The sequence below is a fragment of the Gallus gallus genome, chromosome 2 (assembly GCF_016699485.2).
Source record: "Gallus gallus isolate bGalGal1 chromosome 2, bGalGal1.mat.broiler.GRCg7b, whole genome shotgun sequence".
NCBI classification, from domain to species: Eukaryota; Metazoa; Chordata; class Aves; order Galliformes; family Phasianidae; genus Gallus; species Gallus gallus.
This window is the reverse complement of record NC_052533.1, coordinates 115151958-115171559: the sequence shown is the minus strand read 5'-3', so window position 1 is coordinate 115171559 and position 19602 is coordinate 115151958. Positions and strand designations below refer to the sequence as shown.

The 19602-nt window shown below is 42.7% G+C and overlaps 1 protein-coding gene across 3 annotated transcripts in view; it reads left to right on the top strand.

Moving 5' to 3' along the window:
- The first annotated feature begins 2091 nt into the window (after window positions 1-2091).
- Window positions 2092-19602, top strand: part of ARFGEF1 (ADP ribosylation factor guanine nucleotide exchange factor 1) — an 87474-nt gene continuing 69963 nt past the window's right edge. For 2 of the 3 annotated variants that reach the window (XM_418283.8, XM_040691065.2), the window contains exon 1: window positions 2092-4115. In XM_418283.8, the coding sequence (XP_418283.3) occupies window positions 3992-4115 (124 nt within the window). In that variant the 5' untranslated portion in view covers window positions 2092-3991. Of the gene's footprint in view, window positions 4116-7623; window positions 9673-19602 lie in introns of those variants that run through there. The other variant, XM_046928359.1, reaches the window with a different exon arrangement.

The window sequence follows — 19602 nt, the reverse complement described above, 5'->3', positions numbered from 1 at the left end:
GGAATATCTGTATCTTACAAAGCTCTGGTTTTTGTCTGGTTAGTTTCAACCTAATTAAATTCTGAACATAATGCAGCATATAATTCACAACATGACAATGCAAATGGTTGTGCTGACCAAGAAAGCAAGAAACATACAGGTAGGAGCAGGAAGAACAATTGTATCTTTTAGCAGGAGCTCTGTCTTATCTTGCTTAAAGCAAACACAGCCCACCTTCTCACGCGATGTTTCAAAGCTTATCAAGATGATTTAACAACTCAGTGCCACCATGAGCAGCAGTCCAGCCCCCTCACCATCCCTGACCACATTTACTCCCTCTCTTCGTTGTGTAAGAGTTACTGAATGTGTGTATAAGACTGAACAGTTCACTGATCCCGCTTAAGACTGCATTTTCTTGTAAGGCTGATTTCCAGCTGGAGCAGTGAGCTGAACTGACTCACTGCAGAGCTACACAAGTGCATCAGCACAAGAAGGGGTGAAAGGGCTCCCTTTGGGAGGCTGTAACATTCATAGATCAGCTTGTTCCAAGTGTGAAACTGCACTTTTAGTACTATTTTTCAATGCCGGTCTGAAGTAAAGGCGTAAATCCTAGTTTTTCAGCACTTTCAAAGAAGCACTACACTGGAGTTGCTGTACATAAAGTTGGCAGAAGCAGTTGCTACAAGCTCCATGTCTGACAAAAAATTCTCCACGGTTTTTAACTAAACAAATACCTAATGCTGATAACATTTTAAATACATGAAACATTATAAATAGCTTCTAAAATACTCCAAATAGCTTCTGAATAAAAAAGTAATAAAGAGTAATTTTTTTTTATGTTGCTCAAATACATTTTTTCTCTTGTGCTGTTGTTTATTTAAACATAAAGGCTCCAACAAAGCAGCAATGCTATTGTACTGCAGCACACGCTTACCAACACACCTCTTATGAGGCAATAAAATGTAAATGTAAATGTAGTATTTCATACACATTTCCCACAGACTTAGCAGCTTGAGAAGCAAAGACAAGTATCACTCATTTTTAATATCTTCAGGACTTTACCAGCCAACAATTTGGGATCTGCAGCTACAGTGATTCCAGTCCCTGGACCAGCCACCGACTGATGCTAATTACAAGCAAAGCAGAAATCTGCATGCTGAAACCAAAACAGACATTGGTGAAACCATCACATCTAACAATCATTTTGCAAGGCACCTGTGACTGTAAGATACCATCTTTAGTTTAGTTAGGAACCCACATAAGATAGAAATATTCTAAACCTTCACCCTTTATTTCCTGTGTGCTTTCTAATTCTCCTTTCAACAGAGAGATTTAACCCTAGATTTTTAAAGTAATCAGAAAACGTAAGTTCTTTATGGTCTGTAGTCTCCAGCACTAAAAAAAAATTGACCTCGCAATGCTTCCTCGAAGTCCATAGAAGCCTTTGTATCTGATCAAACATTATTTTAATACCTGGATTCCCTGGTAAATAAAGCTGGCATGACTAATGACTTTATCCAAAGCACTCAGAGACCCTGTCCACAGGCTGACAACCACTCCTATCATGGCCCTAAATGAGGGCACTGGACTGTCTTTCTATTGCCAATACTTATATCATTATTCCCCTGTGATTTCCACCATTATCGGCTCAGCTCTTGGACAGAAAGTGCTTGTCAACCTGCTCAACAGATGATTTACAATAAGATCTTTGTGTATAATTTCAGGAGCAGCCCTTTGATTACATACTGGCTGTACACTATTGTGGGGTTTAGGCAGGGGTTGCCTTGTGACTAGCACAAAGACGCAGGACATCAGCAGTGCCGAGCTGTAAACTGAGTGAACTGAGAGGCAGTTGTTTGAACCTGAGAGCAGAAACTGAAGATTCAAATCACATTAAGAAAGCAAAACAGAACAAGAAGTTCAATCGATTCATATTACAACAGGAGAGAAATACATGGAACAGTGTCTTTTTGACAGGCCTTTACTTCCAGTAGTGTGATATTCCAAGCAGCAATTCTATGTACCCAACTAAAACACTGATGAAATACCCACATAAAATCATCCTGTGTGTACAAGAGAAGAAAGTAGACATCAATATGAACAGAAGAGATAACTGCAGTCCTCAGTGCCCTCTTTAGATACAGATAGCCATTGTCTTCATGATAGTCTAATTGCAAGTCTATTTCTGCCAAATGGACCGTGAAAATCAATAGCAAACTCCATTTGCTAAATAACACTTGCAAGCTTTGACTTTGCTATGGAAATGTGTTCTCAGGTGGTTTGTGTAAAAACTACCAGCAAGTCTGTGAAAATTCTTACTCTTGCCACATGTTTGTTAGCTATCAGTTTTGAGAGGCTGAGGTCGTTTTGACAACAGGTCGTTCTGAACAAAATGGAGATTTGACAAACGTTTTCCCTTGCATAAATGATTGGGAGTAATTTCTACGATGCTTAGCAGCTGTGCTGCTGAAGATGCAGTCTTCTCCATAGACCAACCTAACCTGGAAACAGCCAATAAATACCCCTGTACATCTGTCGCGAGGATCAGTGCGCTTGGTGATGTGATTTTGAATGATCTCAAAGCACTGCTGTAAAGCTACAATCCACATTCTTAGTACTTTCGGCAGGAGCAGACAGGAGAAGTTAGCTGTGGGGCTCCTTCCAGAGAGCACCCAGTGCTCCTGGACCCAAGATGGCTTCCCCAGCCCTGCCACCTTCTGCTCTGCCCAAAAAGGCACACCTGGACATCCCGTCTTTCCATTTCCAGATCAATTCTGAAGTAGTGCTTTTTCGTTAAGGTTAAAAAAGAATTATAAATAAGACCTAGCTATTGTAAGTGCCGGATTCCACTTTTAAAAACCAGTTTTATTAGAAATTTGAATAGAAACTATTGTTTTATTAGAAATAATCCTAGTTTTCGCACACAGGAGTTGATGCTGTTGGTCGCAATCAGCAAGAGATTTTCTTGGCCCCAAACCAAAGAGGAGGACATTACCCCTTCACATCCCAAGACGGGAAAAAGCCAAAACGCAAACGAGCAGAAAATAATGAAAAGCACAGCGCAAAGGCGATACGGAGGGGCAGCACGAAAGCACCCGTGGGAAGCACGCAGCGAGGACGAGGGCGCGACGTCCCAAGAGTACACGGCGCGGGGGCCTCTCCTACAGAAAGGGGGCGGGGAGCCCCGTCACGGCCGCCCCGTGCTGCCCTCTGCGCTCGGCCGCTCCTCCCTGAGGGGCGGCCCCGGGAGCTTTTCCTCAGCGAGGCCGGGGAGGGGACGATCCCTCCCCTCTATCTGATCGTCGCTCCGCCGTGGCAGGTGGCAGTTCCCGGCGAGCCTTCCTCTCCTCTCCTCCCCTCCCCTCCCCTCCCCTCCCCTCCCCGCGCCGGTGGCCCGGAAGGGAAGCACTGCCCCTCCTCCTCCTCATCAGCCAGCTCCCAGGTGGCAGCGGCCATCTCCACCCGTCCCTTCCTCCCTCCCCGCTGCCTCCCCCTGCTCCGCTCCACCTGTAGCGCGCCCACGGGGCGGGCAGAAGCCGAGCGTTACCCCCCCCACCCCCACCGGACGCCCGCCTGCCCCCGGGGTCGGGGCACCGCCGTCGCTTCCTCCCGCTCGGCAGCCGTGCGGCCGCGGCCCTGACGTCGCTTCCTTCCAACATGGCGAGGGCAGGTTGTTGCTGCAGCCGCTGCCGCGGTCGCTGCCGCCGCTGCTGATGGAGGCGGGCGCGGGCCGGGGGCGGCGCGGGGATTGAGCGCGCAGCGCGACGGGGCGGGGGTGACGGAGCGGGCAGCGAGGAGCGGGCTTCGTTCTCCCTCCGCCTCGGGGGTTGGTCGCTGCCCGGGCCCACCCGAGCCTCCCTCCCCTCCGAGCGGGCGTCGGGACGCCGCGGCCCTTCCTGCGAGGAGCCCTTCCTCGGCCCCGGCCCCTCACGGCCCTCCGCCGGCGGGAGCGGCCGGTGCCACGCTCCCACTGCCCTCCCCAGCCCTGCCCTCCTCCGGCTCGATCGCGCCCATGTATGAAGGGAAGAAGACGAAAAACATGTTCTTGACCCGGGCCCTGGAGAAGATCCTGGCCGACAAGGAGGTGAAGAAGGCGCATCACTCCCAGCTGCGCAAAGCTTGCGAGGTGGCCCTTGGTGAGCCGCGGGCGGGATCGGGCCCCCTGCCCCCAAATGCCGGCGTTGTGGGGCTGTGGGGAGCGGGGCTGGCAGGGCTGCGGGGGAAAGGCCGGGGGGAGCAGGCGTGGGGCTCGGGGGGATTTGTTTCGTTCCGCTGTGTGCGAGGCTCGGGGTGGGAGGCCGAGGCCTGGCCGCGTCACCGTCCGGCTGTCAGCGGGGTCTGTGCGGCCGCGGGCCGGGGAGAGCCGCGGGGTGACAGCGGGACTGAGGGCTGCGGCGGGCCCTTCTCTTCCTCCTCCCGCTCGCAGGATGAATAGGCAGAGACGGGCGCCGGGCTGACCTGGAAGCAGACAGGGAGGGAGCAGGTGACACCGAGGGATGGTGGCGAGCGACAGACAATGACACCAGGCCGCGGCAGGGCCTGCGGGGAGGAGGGATGGAGGTGTGCGAGGAGAGCTTATCCGCGTCCCTGCTGGGGGAGAGGCGGCTGTCGGGAAGGGGTCGGTGTGCCGCAGCGCCGTGCGCTGTTTGTGTGGGGTCTGCGCTGTGACAGCACTCGATGGCAGCGTGATGGAAGCGCTGGCGCTGGGGTGTACAAAGCACACACGCATCCAGCAGCCGGAAACCTGAAAGGGGAATATGGGCCGGTGGTGAGTGCATGGGCGGGGGGGGGGTTTCGAAGCTTCCTGGCAAAAAAAAACACAGCGTATTTACTGAAACACTTCTGGAGAGCTGCCTGCTTCATTGAAGTAACGCGTAAATAGGTTATATCCCTCCCATTTGTGTGTAATGGCTTCTGGGTTTGGGGATTATTATTTTATGAATTCTTGATTTTGTTCAGTGGTAATGTCTGATCAGATGGATTTGCTTGAAGAGAAAATACTGAAAGACTCTTGTTTTGAAATTGAAGCAGTTTCAAGCTCTCCGTTCATTTCTCTTCTAAAATATTTCTCATTTAAAAGAAGAAAAGAGTGCTGTTGGTTGCTTTCTGGCTTTGCTTGACAAATGCAGGGGGAGAAATGGCAGTAGTTCAGCTATTTATTTCTTAATAATTCAAGTAGATTGAAAAGAGTTCTTATATCACTCATTTATCACCCTAATTTATTAATAATAATCTTACTGTTTTGACAGATCCCTTTGGCTTTTCTATTGACCTTATACTGCATAATCAAGTCAGAGATAAAGCGGAGAAATATTCTGTTACTCAGCTGAGTTTGTATTCAGCCTGTATGTCATCTATAGAATCAAACGCTGGTGTTAACCCCGAGCTTCTGCTGTACTTCGTTTTCTCAGTAGAGAGATCTACGTTAAGTGTCACCGGATCCCTCCCAGGCACGGTCTATTGTTACACACCTGACAAAGCAAAGCCTCTGGGTTGTGTAGCCTGCCTCTGTGCGCTGATCTGTGCCAGGAGACCCCCAACACACATCCCAGTGATTGCTGTGCTGCAGCCTCAGTGAAGTCTTGTCTTGTTGGTGTGATTGCACTATTGGGCCATAAATAAGGGAAATGATATGATTATAAAAGACAGCAAAGCAGGGGTAAAAGAAATTCAAGATAGTGTGTATTAGTTCGTGTGCATAGAAAGGCATCATCGACTTTAAAAATACCAGAAATGTTGTTAATTACCATACAGCCATACCAGAAGGTCAGTGACGTTAGATTATGGCACAGTGAAATACACTTGGTGATCGTTTATGAATGTGGTATGTCTTGTTGTGCATCGTGGAGACCTAACTCCACAGTGACAATGTATAACTTCCAAATAGTAGTGCTCACATCTAACTATAAAAAGCTTCTCAGAGAAAAGTAAATATCTTCCCTATTTTGCATGTAGGCTGGCTGGGATTAAGGCTGGGCTGTGTTGCTCATAGCAGAATTAGAAGTAGAATGCGTAAGTTTGGCTTTTCCTCGGGAGGACCAGATGTGATCTGCCCTGAGAAGTACTTTCTGGCCAGACACTTCCTGGCCACCTTAAGCAAGGGGTAAATGTTTTTTATTCCTGTGCAGTTGTTTGATTATAGAGACCAGTAAAATGAATGATAAAAATTCAGTAAAATAGTGCTTTAGGGTTAAGGTGGATTTGGAGTTAATTGTGACAAAGTCAAACTTTATAAAGTTTTCTTGATTATTTTCCTTTCCCTAAACGCTTCTTGTATAAAAGGTAGCTCTTAAAAATCATGGCAGTAATTACACGTTCTCAAGCCAACATCATCTTTTGCTGTCTGAGTGTTTAATTGATTGGTCTTCCCTGAAAGTATCTGACATAATACAGAACTCCATTATTTGGATTTTTTTTCCAGCTGCATGAGTGTAATAGTAAGATGTTGTTTACTGGATTATATCAACTATTATAACCACTAGCAGTTGTTACTAACCCAAAGGTGTTTGTTGTTGTTTTTTGCTGCACATTTTGACACAGTGACACAGGGAGGAAATTAAGCCTGCTAACTCACGTCCCACGTCTTTCTATTCACCAGGTTTTGTCTGGGCTAATGCAGAGTAGTCAGCTCCAGGTTTCATGTATTTTTTTGTGTATGTTTGTTCTTTCTGAAAGACGTTCTCCGTATGTAAGAAATACTACGTTTCCTTCCCTGGTCACCTAATGAAATACAGGTAATTAGAAACTTTCTGTTGTGTGCATAGCAGCTTACTTTCAAACTGTGTAAGGAGTGAGTTTATCTTTATAACTGTCCATTTGCACAGTATCAGGCATCTAGCTGGCAGGGTTAGATGGAGAGGTCCCTGCACAGCTGGTTGTGCTGCTCTTTGTCTATTACGGCCTAGGAAAGTTTACAGTAAACATACTGCATTGTGTGCAGTCCATAAAAGGTCTTGGGGAAAAAAGGCCTTCTCAGTTGGATATAAAAATTTTAATAGAAAGAACAAAAGCTGTCAGCCGTGTTGTGTCAGAATCCAGGCTGTGGGTTTGTCTGCTTGGAAGGGCAGCTAATAGCAGGACCAAGCTGAGAGAACAAATTCCCCATGCGTATAAAGGGCGCTTGTTTGTGCACAAATTGGGACCTGAGCAGTTCTCTTCAAATCTCCGAACTGCAAACGATATAAACTGATCCAGATAAGTAATGAATGTTCACTTTAAAAGAGAGGTATGCATGTGCTGCTTGGAATTCTGAAAGTATTAACTGAAGAGGGCTGAAATGCAGTTTTGAAAGGTTCTTCTCATGGTCCCTAGATTGTGCAGTCTGTCAGGAGAACATCCTGCTGATGCAGGATCCAGGATGCTCATGCAACGTGGAGGTAAAAGCTCCATTCCGTTTGTGCTGCCATTACAGGCATATGCGGGAGATTAGTAAGCACTGAGTCTTAGTTCTTCTGAAGACGAGCAAAGTTTGGGATAGATCTCTAGCCTCAGGGGTGGGAAGATGGACCTTTACCTGCACGGATTCCTGAATGGCCTGGGACGGCCTCACCAGCATCATTTCTATCTGTCTCTCTTTACACGTCCTGGTATCGTTTTCTCATGTCTTGTTGCATGTATGCATAACCATGTTCTAATATGCAGGTAAGCTAGCTAGTAGTCAATACTGAAAGGCACGTACATGTTGCAAATGCTGGATGCATTGAAAAACCTTCCTGAACTTGTATGAACAGTTAAAAATGCTTTTTGAAGACAATTACTGTGTTCCGGATTCAGTTTGGCCGGAGGAGTGTTGGATGAGCAAAATTGCTGTTCATAGTTTGCATAATGCTCTTTTCGATAGACTGCTTTTCGTCATTTATCAAATGCAGTTGTCCGTTTTAGACGTGAACCCAGAATTTTCAGTGATCTTTTCGATGGAGATTGACGTGGTATTGTACCATTGTCTGTTGTTTGCATGTGCTATAGGCATTTATTTTCACAATATACAAGTCGCCATTGTCCATGCAAAGTTTATTTTCTGGTTCTAATTGTTCTTCTGAAACACACTGCAGAGTAAACAAGAGGGATGAATAGAGATTTTTTGCTATTGCAAGTCAAGATATATTAAAAAATCCTGCCCTCTTCTTGCTTGCTGTGCTTGGGCTTTAGCAGGTTTATCTTTGTGGTGGAGTCTTGTGCACTTTTACAGAGGTTTCAAATGTAGCAATGGAGTTTGGTTGGCCACATGAACTGCTTTTCAGGTTGCCTTCTCCATCTGAGGTGTAAAGTGCAGTATATGTCAGGTTTATGGGGCTAATTTAAGGGAAGCTAATTATAGTGGGAATTGTTGTTGTGAGTATAATCAATTGTTGGCTGTGTAGAATGGCAGTGCTGACAAGCTTTAATCTCCCTTGAGAAAGGGAGTGGTTGGCAGGGTGCACGTAAAAATATTTTTGTAGAAGACAAGGTAGATTGTATTTGAGTTGGAAAACCGTTAGTGGGAAATGAGTATCAAATAATTGCTTTTTGCCTTAGAAAAAAGGAGATAAAACTGGTGTTTTTTCAGGTGGAGCTCTGATTTCATTCTGAAATATATCATGAATGAAAGCCTTTTCATATTTTGAAAGTTTTAATATTGATTTTTGATCTATTTTTAAAACTTAATCTTGGAAGACTTGTAACATAAGGCTGCTTTTAAGTGTATTTGTTCTGCTTACTTCAGAGCAGTGATTGGAATGCTAAAGCTTAGAAAGAGAAATTGTCATATGACAACAATATGTGCATCTATTTCTTACAATGGGATGTCTGTCCTGTTTTGTAGTTTCTTTCCCAGTTGATCTTCGTGCATATCCTTTTCCAGTGTGTTATTCCTGTAATGGACAACTTTTTGCTCTTTTACTTTGGTTTTCATCTGTATTTCTTTCCCATCTCCTGTTAACCATTGTTGCATTTATTTTTTCTTCAGCATGACAGCAGCATCCATTCCTGTGGGTCTTTGTCGTACAAAATTGGAAAAAAAAAAAAAAAAGCTTTTGTCCATTGACATTGGATGTACATTCAAGACCTTTTCTGAAGGCTTTCAGTGAGTAATTAGCATTGAGCTGGCATTTTGTTGGTGTGTTGTTAAATACATCACCTTGTTTAGCTGTCATGTAGGATTGTCACGTGGGTGACATCAGCCGTTGTCTTTTTGGCTTCATTTCCTGTTTTTTGGGAAACCCTTGAAAATCACAAAGGGCTCATGAAGGCCAAGGTGAAGAAGTCTTGTCTTTGTAGAGAGCAACCTGTCTGTCCACTGGTGTTAATTATTTTAAGTCTCTGATGCTTTAAAGTAAACAGAGGCTGCTGGGAGCCTGGGAAGCAAGAGCAGTGAGATTGTGCACGGCTCTCATGCAGGTCCCAGAAGGGAAGCCATAGATTGGTGATCATCTTAAAAATAGGGGAAAGAGTGTTTCATGTTTCCAGCATCAAACCATGGATTTATGTCTGTATTTTTGTTTGGGAAAGAATGCTGAGCATCAGAGGAACACTTGGCAGGACATTCATCTGGGAAGGACAGCGGAGCTTCGGTGCTGAAGCGATGGGAAGCACAACTGCAGGTGGAGAGGAGGAAAGAGAATTGAGGAAAGACCTTTAATCCATTAGAGGAGACAGAACTGCACTGTGTGTGTTTGCAAGCACAAAATACGTGTTCTGGCTGTGCTAGTCAGGCAGGTATGCACCATGAAGTGTTCTGTACATAGCTGACAGCTGCTACCATGCCCTTTCCTTGAGTAAATAGTAGAAGAAACGGTAGGTTATTGTTAGGCATACCAAGCCTCAATGTAAAGTACATCCAGAAACTCTTTGAACAACCAGGGAAGATGGAAAGCACTTCTCTGTGGTTTTTATAGGAAGAGGATACTGTGCAAGGACACTAGAACAAGTGATAGCTGGTGTGCTTAGTTTCTCTGAAAAACACCTAGTGCCAGAACTTAAATCTCACTGGTACCAGCAAACAGAAACCCTGGCATTTGTGCTTTATGGCTGTCTTAATGAATGCAGGAGAGTGTCAAATGGAGAAAACTGTTTTGAGGACAATGTAGATGATATTTGTTATGTCATGCTTCTCATTTTGAGTGTAAATGTGAAAGAGCTTTCTAAAAATAGGCATGTTGAGTCCCTAGATTTTGAAATACCTGGCAGAACTTCCTTATTGATTTCCAGTAAGTCTTAGGACACTGAGAAAATTCCAAAGGACTGGAAGAAATCTGCTACTGTGCCAACACTGTTAAAAAGACGAATAGGATGACCTCGGTAATTAGTACTGTAAAGGCCACGTGTTAGTGCCAGCAAGGTAGAGGAGTTGCTGACATGTGGTGAGTGAGAATGAGAGTATCAGCTGGCAAGAATTTCAGGAAGATTGAACATCTGCACCCCCAAAAAGCTACCCTCTCCCAACGTGAGTTGTGTAAAACACAACACAATCTGTATTGTTGAGTTCTTAACGTTACACTATTAGAAGTAACAACTGCCAAACTAAACTTAAAATTATGTGTGTGTATAAATATTGGCAGGTTTTTTTTTTTTTTTGCTATTTTCCCACTTTCATGTTGCTTCTATCCAATGATCTTAGCTTTCAGGTACCCCTCTTGGTGCTGGGGATTTTGCTTGTGTTCATTTCTGGGCTTCTGGGTTTGGTTTTCTTTATACTGTTGCTTTTGTTGTTTTTTACGTTTGAAGTTTTGCATTCTTTGTAGTCAGTGCAGGCATATTGGTAGATAATGAGATTTTGGTTGGAAGCAAGAGATGTTAAAAGAGCTTCAGTGAAACATGAGCTCATAGCAAGATACTGTAGTTGGGCAGCTTCGAAGCCTGGATTGGGAATGCGAGGATTTTACTAACTCGGTACCTGAAACAGCTTTTAGGGTAATGTTATTCCTGGCTTTTGGATGGATTTTATTATCTGAGACATGCTTGAAGAGGCATGCAAAAAAAAAAAAAAGGACAAAAGTCAAGACTCACAGATCTGTTGCTTCTATTTAGACATGGGTGGGAGAACAGTGTGCTGGTTGTATTAGTATTGTGCTTTGATCTGTTCTTTCAAAAAATGTGTTTTAATTTGAGGAAAAATTGTTTCAGAGATGGTTTGCACCTGGCTTTGCTTTTCAGGACTTCATAAAATGTATTCCCATTGGATGCTTCCTGTTACTCGTCCAAAAAAAGAAAAAAAGAAGATTTTTGGAAATTAATAAAAAATTGGCACTTGATTTCATGGGCCTTTAAGTGAAGTTATGCTTTTAAGCGCTGTACCAACTCATGTATTTCAAGTGTTGTAGAAGTGCTATTGAACAGGAAGCAAAAAAATACTGTTTTGAGAGAGAGAATTTCACCTCTTCCATCTTCATCACCTGCCCGCTGAACTTTGCCTCTTCATGCAAAATCTCCTGGACTGAGTGACCATTGCTGCACTCCAATGGAGTTTATTCTGTGAATAGGGCTGCTTGTGACTTTTTTCTAAGCTGCCATCAAATACGCTCCTGCTAGTGAAGGATTCCAAAGCAGTGTTTGGTTGCAGTGTTTGATTAGATTTCCATAATATTTTTTTCTGCTCAGTTTTAATCTATTTCATCCTCCTGTGACTTTATTATTATTATTATTTTGAGCTGGAACAAAGCAGTTTTTCAGCAGCATCTCAGGTGGACCTGGAAAGAAAAAACTGTAAAGCAGATAAGCACTTTACCAAAGCAATGGCCAGTAGCCCTGTCTAATTAGATAATTTCATGCGGCCTCTTGTTTCATTGGCCCAGATTCTGATTTCTGCAAGTATACTGTTCTTGTATTATTTAATTTTTCAGCTAAACAGAGCTCATTCTAATTGCATTATATAAGTAGGGTTGGTTGGTTTTTTTTTGTGATATGTGCCTCACATATTGCATTTGTGTCTCCTATCCTGGCTTTTGATTGCGGAGTTATATACACACCTAAACAACTCAATTTTACCCAAACCAAGAGATTCTCCTGCTGGGACACCTCTGGCAGTGATTGCTGTGAGCTTTCCTTTCCCCTCCAGTTGACAATTTCTGTCCGGAATAGATTACTTTTATTACCCCCAACTTTTCTTGTACCCTGCGCATCATGTATGTTATCTGTTATGAGATCGCCTGGTTATTGATGTTAGGCTGCTTGATTGGGTTGTGTTCAAATGTCTGTAGTCTACTGCCCCTAGGTCTTTTTTCATTTTGTGTATTTCTTGGGTCAAGATGTGTTCTAAGATGTTCTAAAGAGACTTGATAATGCTACATATTTTCATTTAAATATAGTTTATTCAATCCCTATTTTGCCTCTGTTTTTAAAGGTAGAGGGAGATGAATACAAAGAACATTCCATTGATAATACAAATCCTGCATTCATTGTCCTTAGTACTTTGTTTTGATAAATCTAACAGGATTGGGAATGTTATTTGTTCATTTCACATACCAACAAAAGTATGACTAGGTGTGTATGTAGTTCATGTGTAGAGATTTTGAGCGTTGCAGAGATGTTTTAGTGCTTTATGTTTTCATTCGGTGTGAATGTGGGAATGTTGAGTGTCAATTTTCACAGCAGTTAGTTGCCAGGAACGTCTGAATAACCAGCACGCTTCTGTATTGCAGTGCTGCTTTGCAGTTAGGGGGCAACTGGAGAGAACAAATATACTTGGAAATCGTGGTGGAAGTGTTGGGCTCTACTACTAAGATGTTAAATAGCATTTTATTCTACAGGGCTCAGCTGTACAGGTATGGTTGAGGTACACTTACACATTTTTAAACCTGTTCTGTGAATCTAATACAAATTATTTCTTACTGTGAGTAGTGTGTCGCTGGTTTGATTTCTTTAATAGCTTCAAATCATGTTAATTCTAAAACCATGCCATAGATTTAAACTGGTGATACCATGACAAAGTAGTACTTCTAACGCGGTTAATAAGTTGTGTGTAAAAGTCTGGACTGTACTGTTGCATGGACCATTATAAGCATAGCAGCTTATAAAAAATCATAGTGTTCCTGGAACTCGGGAAAGCTAGAAAATCCAGAGTCTTAGCCTAGCTTGCTTCATTTGGCTAATGGATGGTGACATCAGCAAGAGCGTGTATTGCATCTTGTACAGTATATGGGAAAGGGGATAGGAATTAATTAACCTCTGTTTCCATTTCAGAATAATGAAACAGAGCTTTATAACAGCTATAAGTAAAACTGCCAGAGTAGGGCAGCTGCATTTGCGTAACATTTTGAAAGCTGGATGATGACTGCCTAAGTGCCTGAGAAATAGGATTTTCTTTACCTGCAGTGAAAAGAGACTCTTAGATTTTTTTCCACTTGTAATTTAACCCATGACACTGTTTTGTGTGATTGTGTGCTCATAATTATGCATATAAGTAGATGTAGAGTACTTAGAGATTTGGCAATAAGGAGAAATAGTTCTCTCCTTTGAAATTGTCTCTCTTCTTTGCCATGACTGGGGGGAAAATGGTTAGTGGTTTGGAGGAACCTTAGCTTTGTGTCTGAGAGGCAGAAAGGAAGAAGAGATAAGTTTGACCTGCCTACCCGAGTCTTAATGTTGTGTTTTCAAGCTCTAGACAAAAATCTGTGTTTGGATTCCTAATGCTCTTCTGTAAAGAAGGGAAAAATGGCATTTGGACCATTTGATCCTTCATCCACCGGCTTTGACCTGGAAGCAGAAGCTGCAGACTGTCTGCTTGGTTGCTCTGCAGTCCTTCCAGTATTGAACTTCAGGCAGGTAACATGGCATCGAGATGCTTCCTGCCTCTACCCCTGGGAGTTTTATATCCTCACAATGAAATGAAGGATTTTAATTTCTCTATGGAAGAGCAAGAAAAGTGTAATGTTAAGGCTTTAAAAAAAGGGGGGGGGGGCTATTAGCAGTGTACATCTGTGTGTGTTTGTATATAAATATATATATGTGCTTATATATTTTTAAAGAAAGGGGAAAAAAAGCTATGAATAGCCCAGATTATATGTAACCTAGTAGATGCCTCTGTGATGATCAGCACTAGCTGCTGGTGGAAGATGACTGCAAATAGATAGTCTAGAAATAGCCAGAGTTGTGCACCGGCTTCTGAAATGCAAAGAAACTTCTACCAATAGGTAATTTCCTTGTGTAACAGGAAAGGTTGTTTTGGAATGTTTGTTGTGGTTTATAATAGCTTGTTTTATCCTATGTCCAACAATGCTCTTAAAGTTCAGTAAAAAGTGTAAGTAATTACTGTTAAGCAAATTCTCTACATAGAAAAAAAATTAGCTGAGCTAATCAACACGAGTACACTTTTTCTTAGATTATTATGAACTCATGGATTCAATTAATACTGAATTGAATGCCTTAATAGTTGTGTTCTTCACAAGGATGGGTATCTTCACAAGCATGGGTAGAAGTATGACTACAGCGTGCAACATGGATGGGCATAACAGCACTGAGTGGTGCTGACCATTCTTAAGTATCTTCCACTTCTAATTTTAACCTGAGAAAAGAGGGAAAAGTTTACATACGAGTAGTTGTCTTAACTTAAGCAGCCTCTCAAAAATACTTCCTTCAGAGCTAGATAAAATGAGGTAATGTGTAAAGGTTTGATTTAATTAATCATCTAATGCATATGAGCATTTGCAGGTGACACTGGAGCTTTTGTAATGCTGTGATAGTCATATTCTGACTTCTTGTGTTCATTCGTGTTAGTCTGAGCTGCTGCCTGTATCAGAATCTAATGAGGAAATCAGGTCATTAACAACAGTGTGATCACTTTGAAAGCTTCATTTGAAAGATCGCGCATCGGAACTTGTTATTTAAAGCTTGAACTTCTGTTTACAAATAGGGATTTTTGCTCAAGGTGAAAATTACAAAGCTGGCATTGTTGTAGCCTTTTTTGAGGCATTCCGTAGACATAAAAAAAAAAAAAGTCCATACTTCATTATTTTGTAGATTTTTGTTTTTCCTCTCTTAAGTGTAGTTTGACCAAGTTTATAGATAATCAGTAAAGAATGACTATCTTCTTGTATCTTGAAAATATGCTGTCATTGTTTTTGTAGCATTCAGAGCTCCAGCAAGGGGGAAGTGTCGTAATACTTTTCAAGTAGATTTTTATCAGTAGTGTAAGTCAGATATGAACTTTCATATGACCTTTAAAGTTTTAGTGCTTGAAATGGGTAGAAGTCTAGCAGTGTCATTTGTTTTGCTTCTTGATTTTTTTTTTGTCCCTACTTGCAGATCATGTTTGAAGTTTACTATAGTGAGCAAGCCGGTTAATAGGCACTACATATATTTTGGCTGTTTCTGAGGGTATTGTGGAACTTCTAAGGATCTTGGATGTAAGTTTGAAATAAAGCTTAGGGATGCTGGGAAAATTCACACTACTGGTTACTTCAACAGAAAGGTATATGAAATCTCATGTAGGCATTCAGTGTTTCATAGTAAATGGCTGCCCTGTCGTCAGATAGTTGATAGCTACATATCTAACTTTGTCAATTCCAACTCTGGATTTTTTTTTTTAACAAAACAAAAGGTTCAAAATAAACCTGTCAAGATAAACACCAACTTTGAGATAACTGCATTCACGTGCCTGGCTTAGAATAATCAGCATTATATACCAGGATTTATTTTATTCTGTGAATCCGTTCTGTATATGTATCACATCTTGTATTCATGAATGTATCAGAGAGTCATAGAATGGCTTGGGTTGGAAGGATCATGAAGCTCCAACCCCCCCGCCACAGGCAGGGCCACCAGCTTCCCCATTTAGTACTAGACAAGGCCCCATCCAACCTGGCCTTGAACACCTCCAGGGACTGGGCATCCACAACCTCTCTGGGCAACCTGTTCCAGCACCTCACCGCTCTCTCTGTAAAGAACTTCCCCCTGACATCCAACCTAAATCTTCCCTTATTGAACTTAAAACCGCTTCCCCTTATCCTGCCATTATCTCCGCTTTCAAAGAGTTGGCTCCCCAAGTGTTTATAGGCTCCCTTTAGGTACAGGAGGGCTGCAGTGAGGTCACCCTGCAGCCTTGTCTTCTCCAGGCTGAACAAGCCCAGCTCCCTCAGTCTGTCTTTGTACCTTGGCTAGCATTGAAACTTCAGCATCCTCAATGTATGTGATAGTAGTTTGTACTAGCTGGTTTTTAAAATTATGGAGTAAGAGTGGATCATCATTGGTATGATGGTATCAGTAGGAAGATTTTCCCAGTTTGAAGTTTAAATCAAAATTGGCATTAACTCATTGGAATTATAGTTCTTAGAGGGTCTCTGATCTCAAATTGCTGGACTGTTTAATAAACTATATAATGTTAACATTTTATTGATCCCTAATGAAGGAAAGGGAAGTAGTAGATGTTAGTAGCATCAATCTACTTTATTTTTTTAAAGAAATATGTGCTAGGGGATTAAGGGAGTGGGAAATCTTGAGAAGGTCAGACTGTCACATCTCAACCGTAGCAAAACACAAAACTGATGGAGAACAGAATGGATGTGAGCACCGTAGTGATGAAGCAGCAGCACAGACTTGGCAGGTGAAGACGAACCATCACATGTCTGTAAGACAGTCAGTGAGCATGTAGGTAAGTGTGTGGAAATCCGGTTTTACGCTGCTTTTCAACACCAGTGAACCTCAACCTGGTTGGTTGCTAAAGGTATTGAGTTATTCTGTTTTTCAGCAGGTATTGAGATTTTATGAAGGCATGTGCTGTTTCAGGGTGACTTATGAGGTGATGAAGATCGACAAAAGAAAATACATAAAAGAGCAAAATCAACCTGTTGAAACCTGTAGTTGTGTTACAGTAGTCCACTTGTAGAGAAGTTTGCAGGAGTTGTTCAATGCAAACTAATCAGTATGTGTAGCAGGTGAGAGGGAGGAGAGAACTGGACTCAGTTGTGCAGCCATAGACCCTCAGTGAGACTTTTATCCATCAGTGGAAACTGTATTGAAGTTGCTGTGAGTGATTCCATGAAGATATTGATTCCTTTGTCAAAAAGACAAATTGGAAACCAAAAAGAAAAAAGTGTAACTGTTAAATCACTTTATAAAGATACCACATATTCCACATAACGGTTTTGCTCTCTGCTGTCTCCCAAAGAGACAGTGGAGTGAGAAAATACTCATAGGATGTCAACAAGGGTGATTGTAATTATTCTTCCAGAAGTTGACTATTCCTCTTGCTCCTTGGTTGTGAAAAGAAAGGAAAGTGCATGTAAAGGAGGTCTATAAGGTTGTACATGAAGGGAGAATGACTACTTGTAATTTCTCATTATGAAGGTACAGAAAACCTGTAAAGAACACAGCTTAATTAAAGTGAAATGAAAAATACTATTTCCTACAGCTTGTAATTACACTGATCCCTAAAGTTTAAGTGCCTTCAGTAATTACATGAAACTTTCCCAAGAGTTGTCGAATATGAAGGAACAGTCCTTGTGCATGTGAGCATAAGCCGCAGGTGGGTAGGTGATGGTAGGAGCGGAAGATTTTGCCCTGCTTTTGTAGTTCACATACACACAATAATGGCAGCAAAATTTAGGTTAGATCTTGGGGACATTAGGATTGGCTTGTTTGTTTGTTTTTTGCTGATTTACTAGTTTTATTTCTGACTCTTGGGTTTGTTTTCATAGAATCATAGAACGGCCTGGGTTGAAAAGGACCACAATGATCATCTAGTTTCAACCCTTCTGCCACAGGCAGGGTCGCCAACCACCAGACCAGGCTGCCCAGAGCCACATCCAACCTGACCTTGAATGCCTCCAGGGATGGGGCATCCACAACCTCCTTGGGCAACCTGTTCCAGTGTGTCATCACCCTCTGTGTGAAAAACTTTCTCCTAATATTTAACCTAAACCTCCCCTGTCTCAGTTTAAAACTATTCCCCCTTGTTCTGTCACTATCCACCCTTGTAAACAGCCGTTCCCCCTCCTGTTTATACGCTCCCTTCAGGTACAGAAGGCTGCAATGAGGTCTCCCCAGAGCCTTCTCCAAGCTAAACAAGCTCAGTTCCCTCAACCTTTCTTCATAGGAGAGGTGCTCCAGCTCTCTGATCATCTCAGTGGCCCTTCTCTGGACCTGTTCCAAGAGCTCCACATTCTTCTTGTGCTGGGGGCCCCAGGCCTGGACACAGAATTCCAGATGGGGCCTCAAAGAGCTCAGTAGGGGGACAGTCACCTCCTTCTCCCTGCTCATCACTCCTCTTTTATCGCAGCCCAGTTTTCCCAGTTCTCCATTACATGAGTTTCCTTTAAAAAAACTGAGATACCATTGCTCTGGTTGTGTTTGCAGTTTTGGACCCTGGTCTGCTTATGCATTTCCTCAGACGTTCATTGGCTGGCAAGTTTAATTGATTGGCTTTTGTGTCTCTCATTTGAAGTTTATTTTCATTTAGTTCCAGTCTGCAGTCTGGTGAAATGGTTTTGAGCTGGCTAGCGAAAAAGTTCAAATGTTACTAAGTTGTCTTTGAGTTCTTTCTTTGATGTTTAATTTTACGCGTTAAAAAGCATGCTTAGCCATAGCTACATTTTCTTGCCTTTAAATGGACTCAAACTACAGCATGAAAATCCGTGTCTTAGGACATACAATTATAATGAAAATGCTGGTTTTCTGGGAATGACGTGATGAACTGAAGGTACAAATTCTGGAACTAAACTTTGCATGTTGTTGTAAGAAGCTGTGCTGTATCTGATGTGGGAAGAACAGAATGCTTGTATAACACAAGGGGAGCTGAACTGATGCAAAATGTGTTACAGCTGAATTTTCTAAGTAATATTTTGTTAGGCCTTAAAAACTTTTATTTGTAAATAAGCCAAGTACTTAGGTGGAGTGGTCATAATTTTTTTTCTTTAAGTTTCTGCAGGCATTGGTACTGAGGAAAAAATGAGCAGCTGCCTTTGTTACTGTCATGTTACCTCCCATTTGTTCTGCTGTTCCTATGTAGTTGATCCTGGTACGGGAGCATAAGCTTTTGAAATAGTACTCAGTTGAAAAGCAAGGTGTTTAGCTTAGGAGTCTTCGATGTGAACCAGGTCAGTATGCTGCTGGCAGTCCTGCTTGGCTCTTGGCTGGCTTTGCAGAAAGGTTCAGCAAGCCCACCTCACACTGCTGCTTGGCCTTCCCAGCTTTCTGTGGCAGCCTTCCCATACAAGAGGTTGAGCAGCCAGCGTGCATGAAAACGCACAGGTGACAATGCTGTAGTATCAGACTGAGTCCTACCTTGAGTCAGGTACTTGGTGAGTTGCTTATATTGAGTGTATGTGATGCTTTTTCAGTTTTCAATACAAACAAAAATACTAATATTAATTAAATCTTAAGAATTACTCAGAATTGTTTCTGTTTAGCCTTTTGTTTATCTCTTTGACTGCAAGGGAATGTTGAGGTGATGTTGTTGTGTAACAAATATTTTGAAAATGAGAGTTGAGTCAGAACTGCTGATTGAAGGGAACTGAGGAGGCTGCTGGTGGAAGCAGAGCCTTGGACCAGCTGGAGGCCTCTCTAGCAGCAGGCCACCGCTTCTATGGGCAGCCCAGTGCAAAAGGGATTACCTTGGTAGCAGCACATCAGGCTGTACACAAATCTCTCTCTTGCAGGGATGTATTTGGTGGAACTGTATTAGAGAGGGGTAAGGTGATTTCTTACTATCAGGTC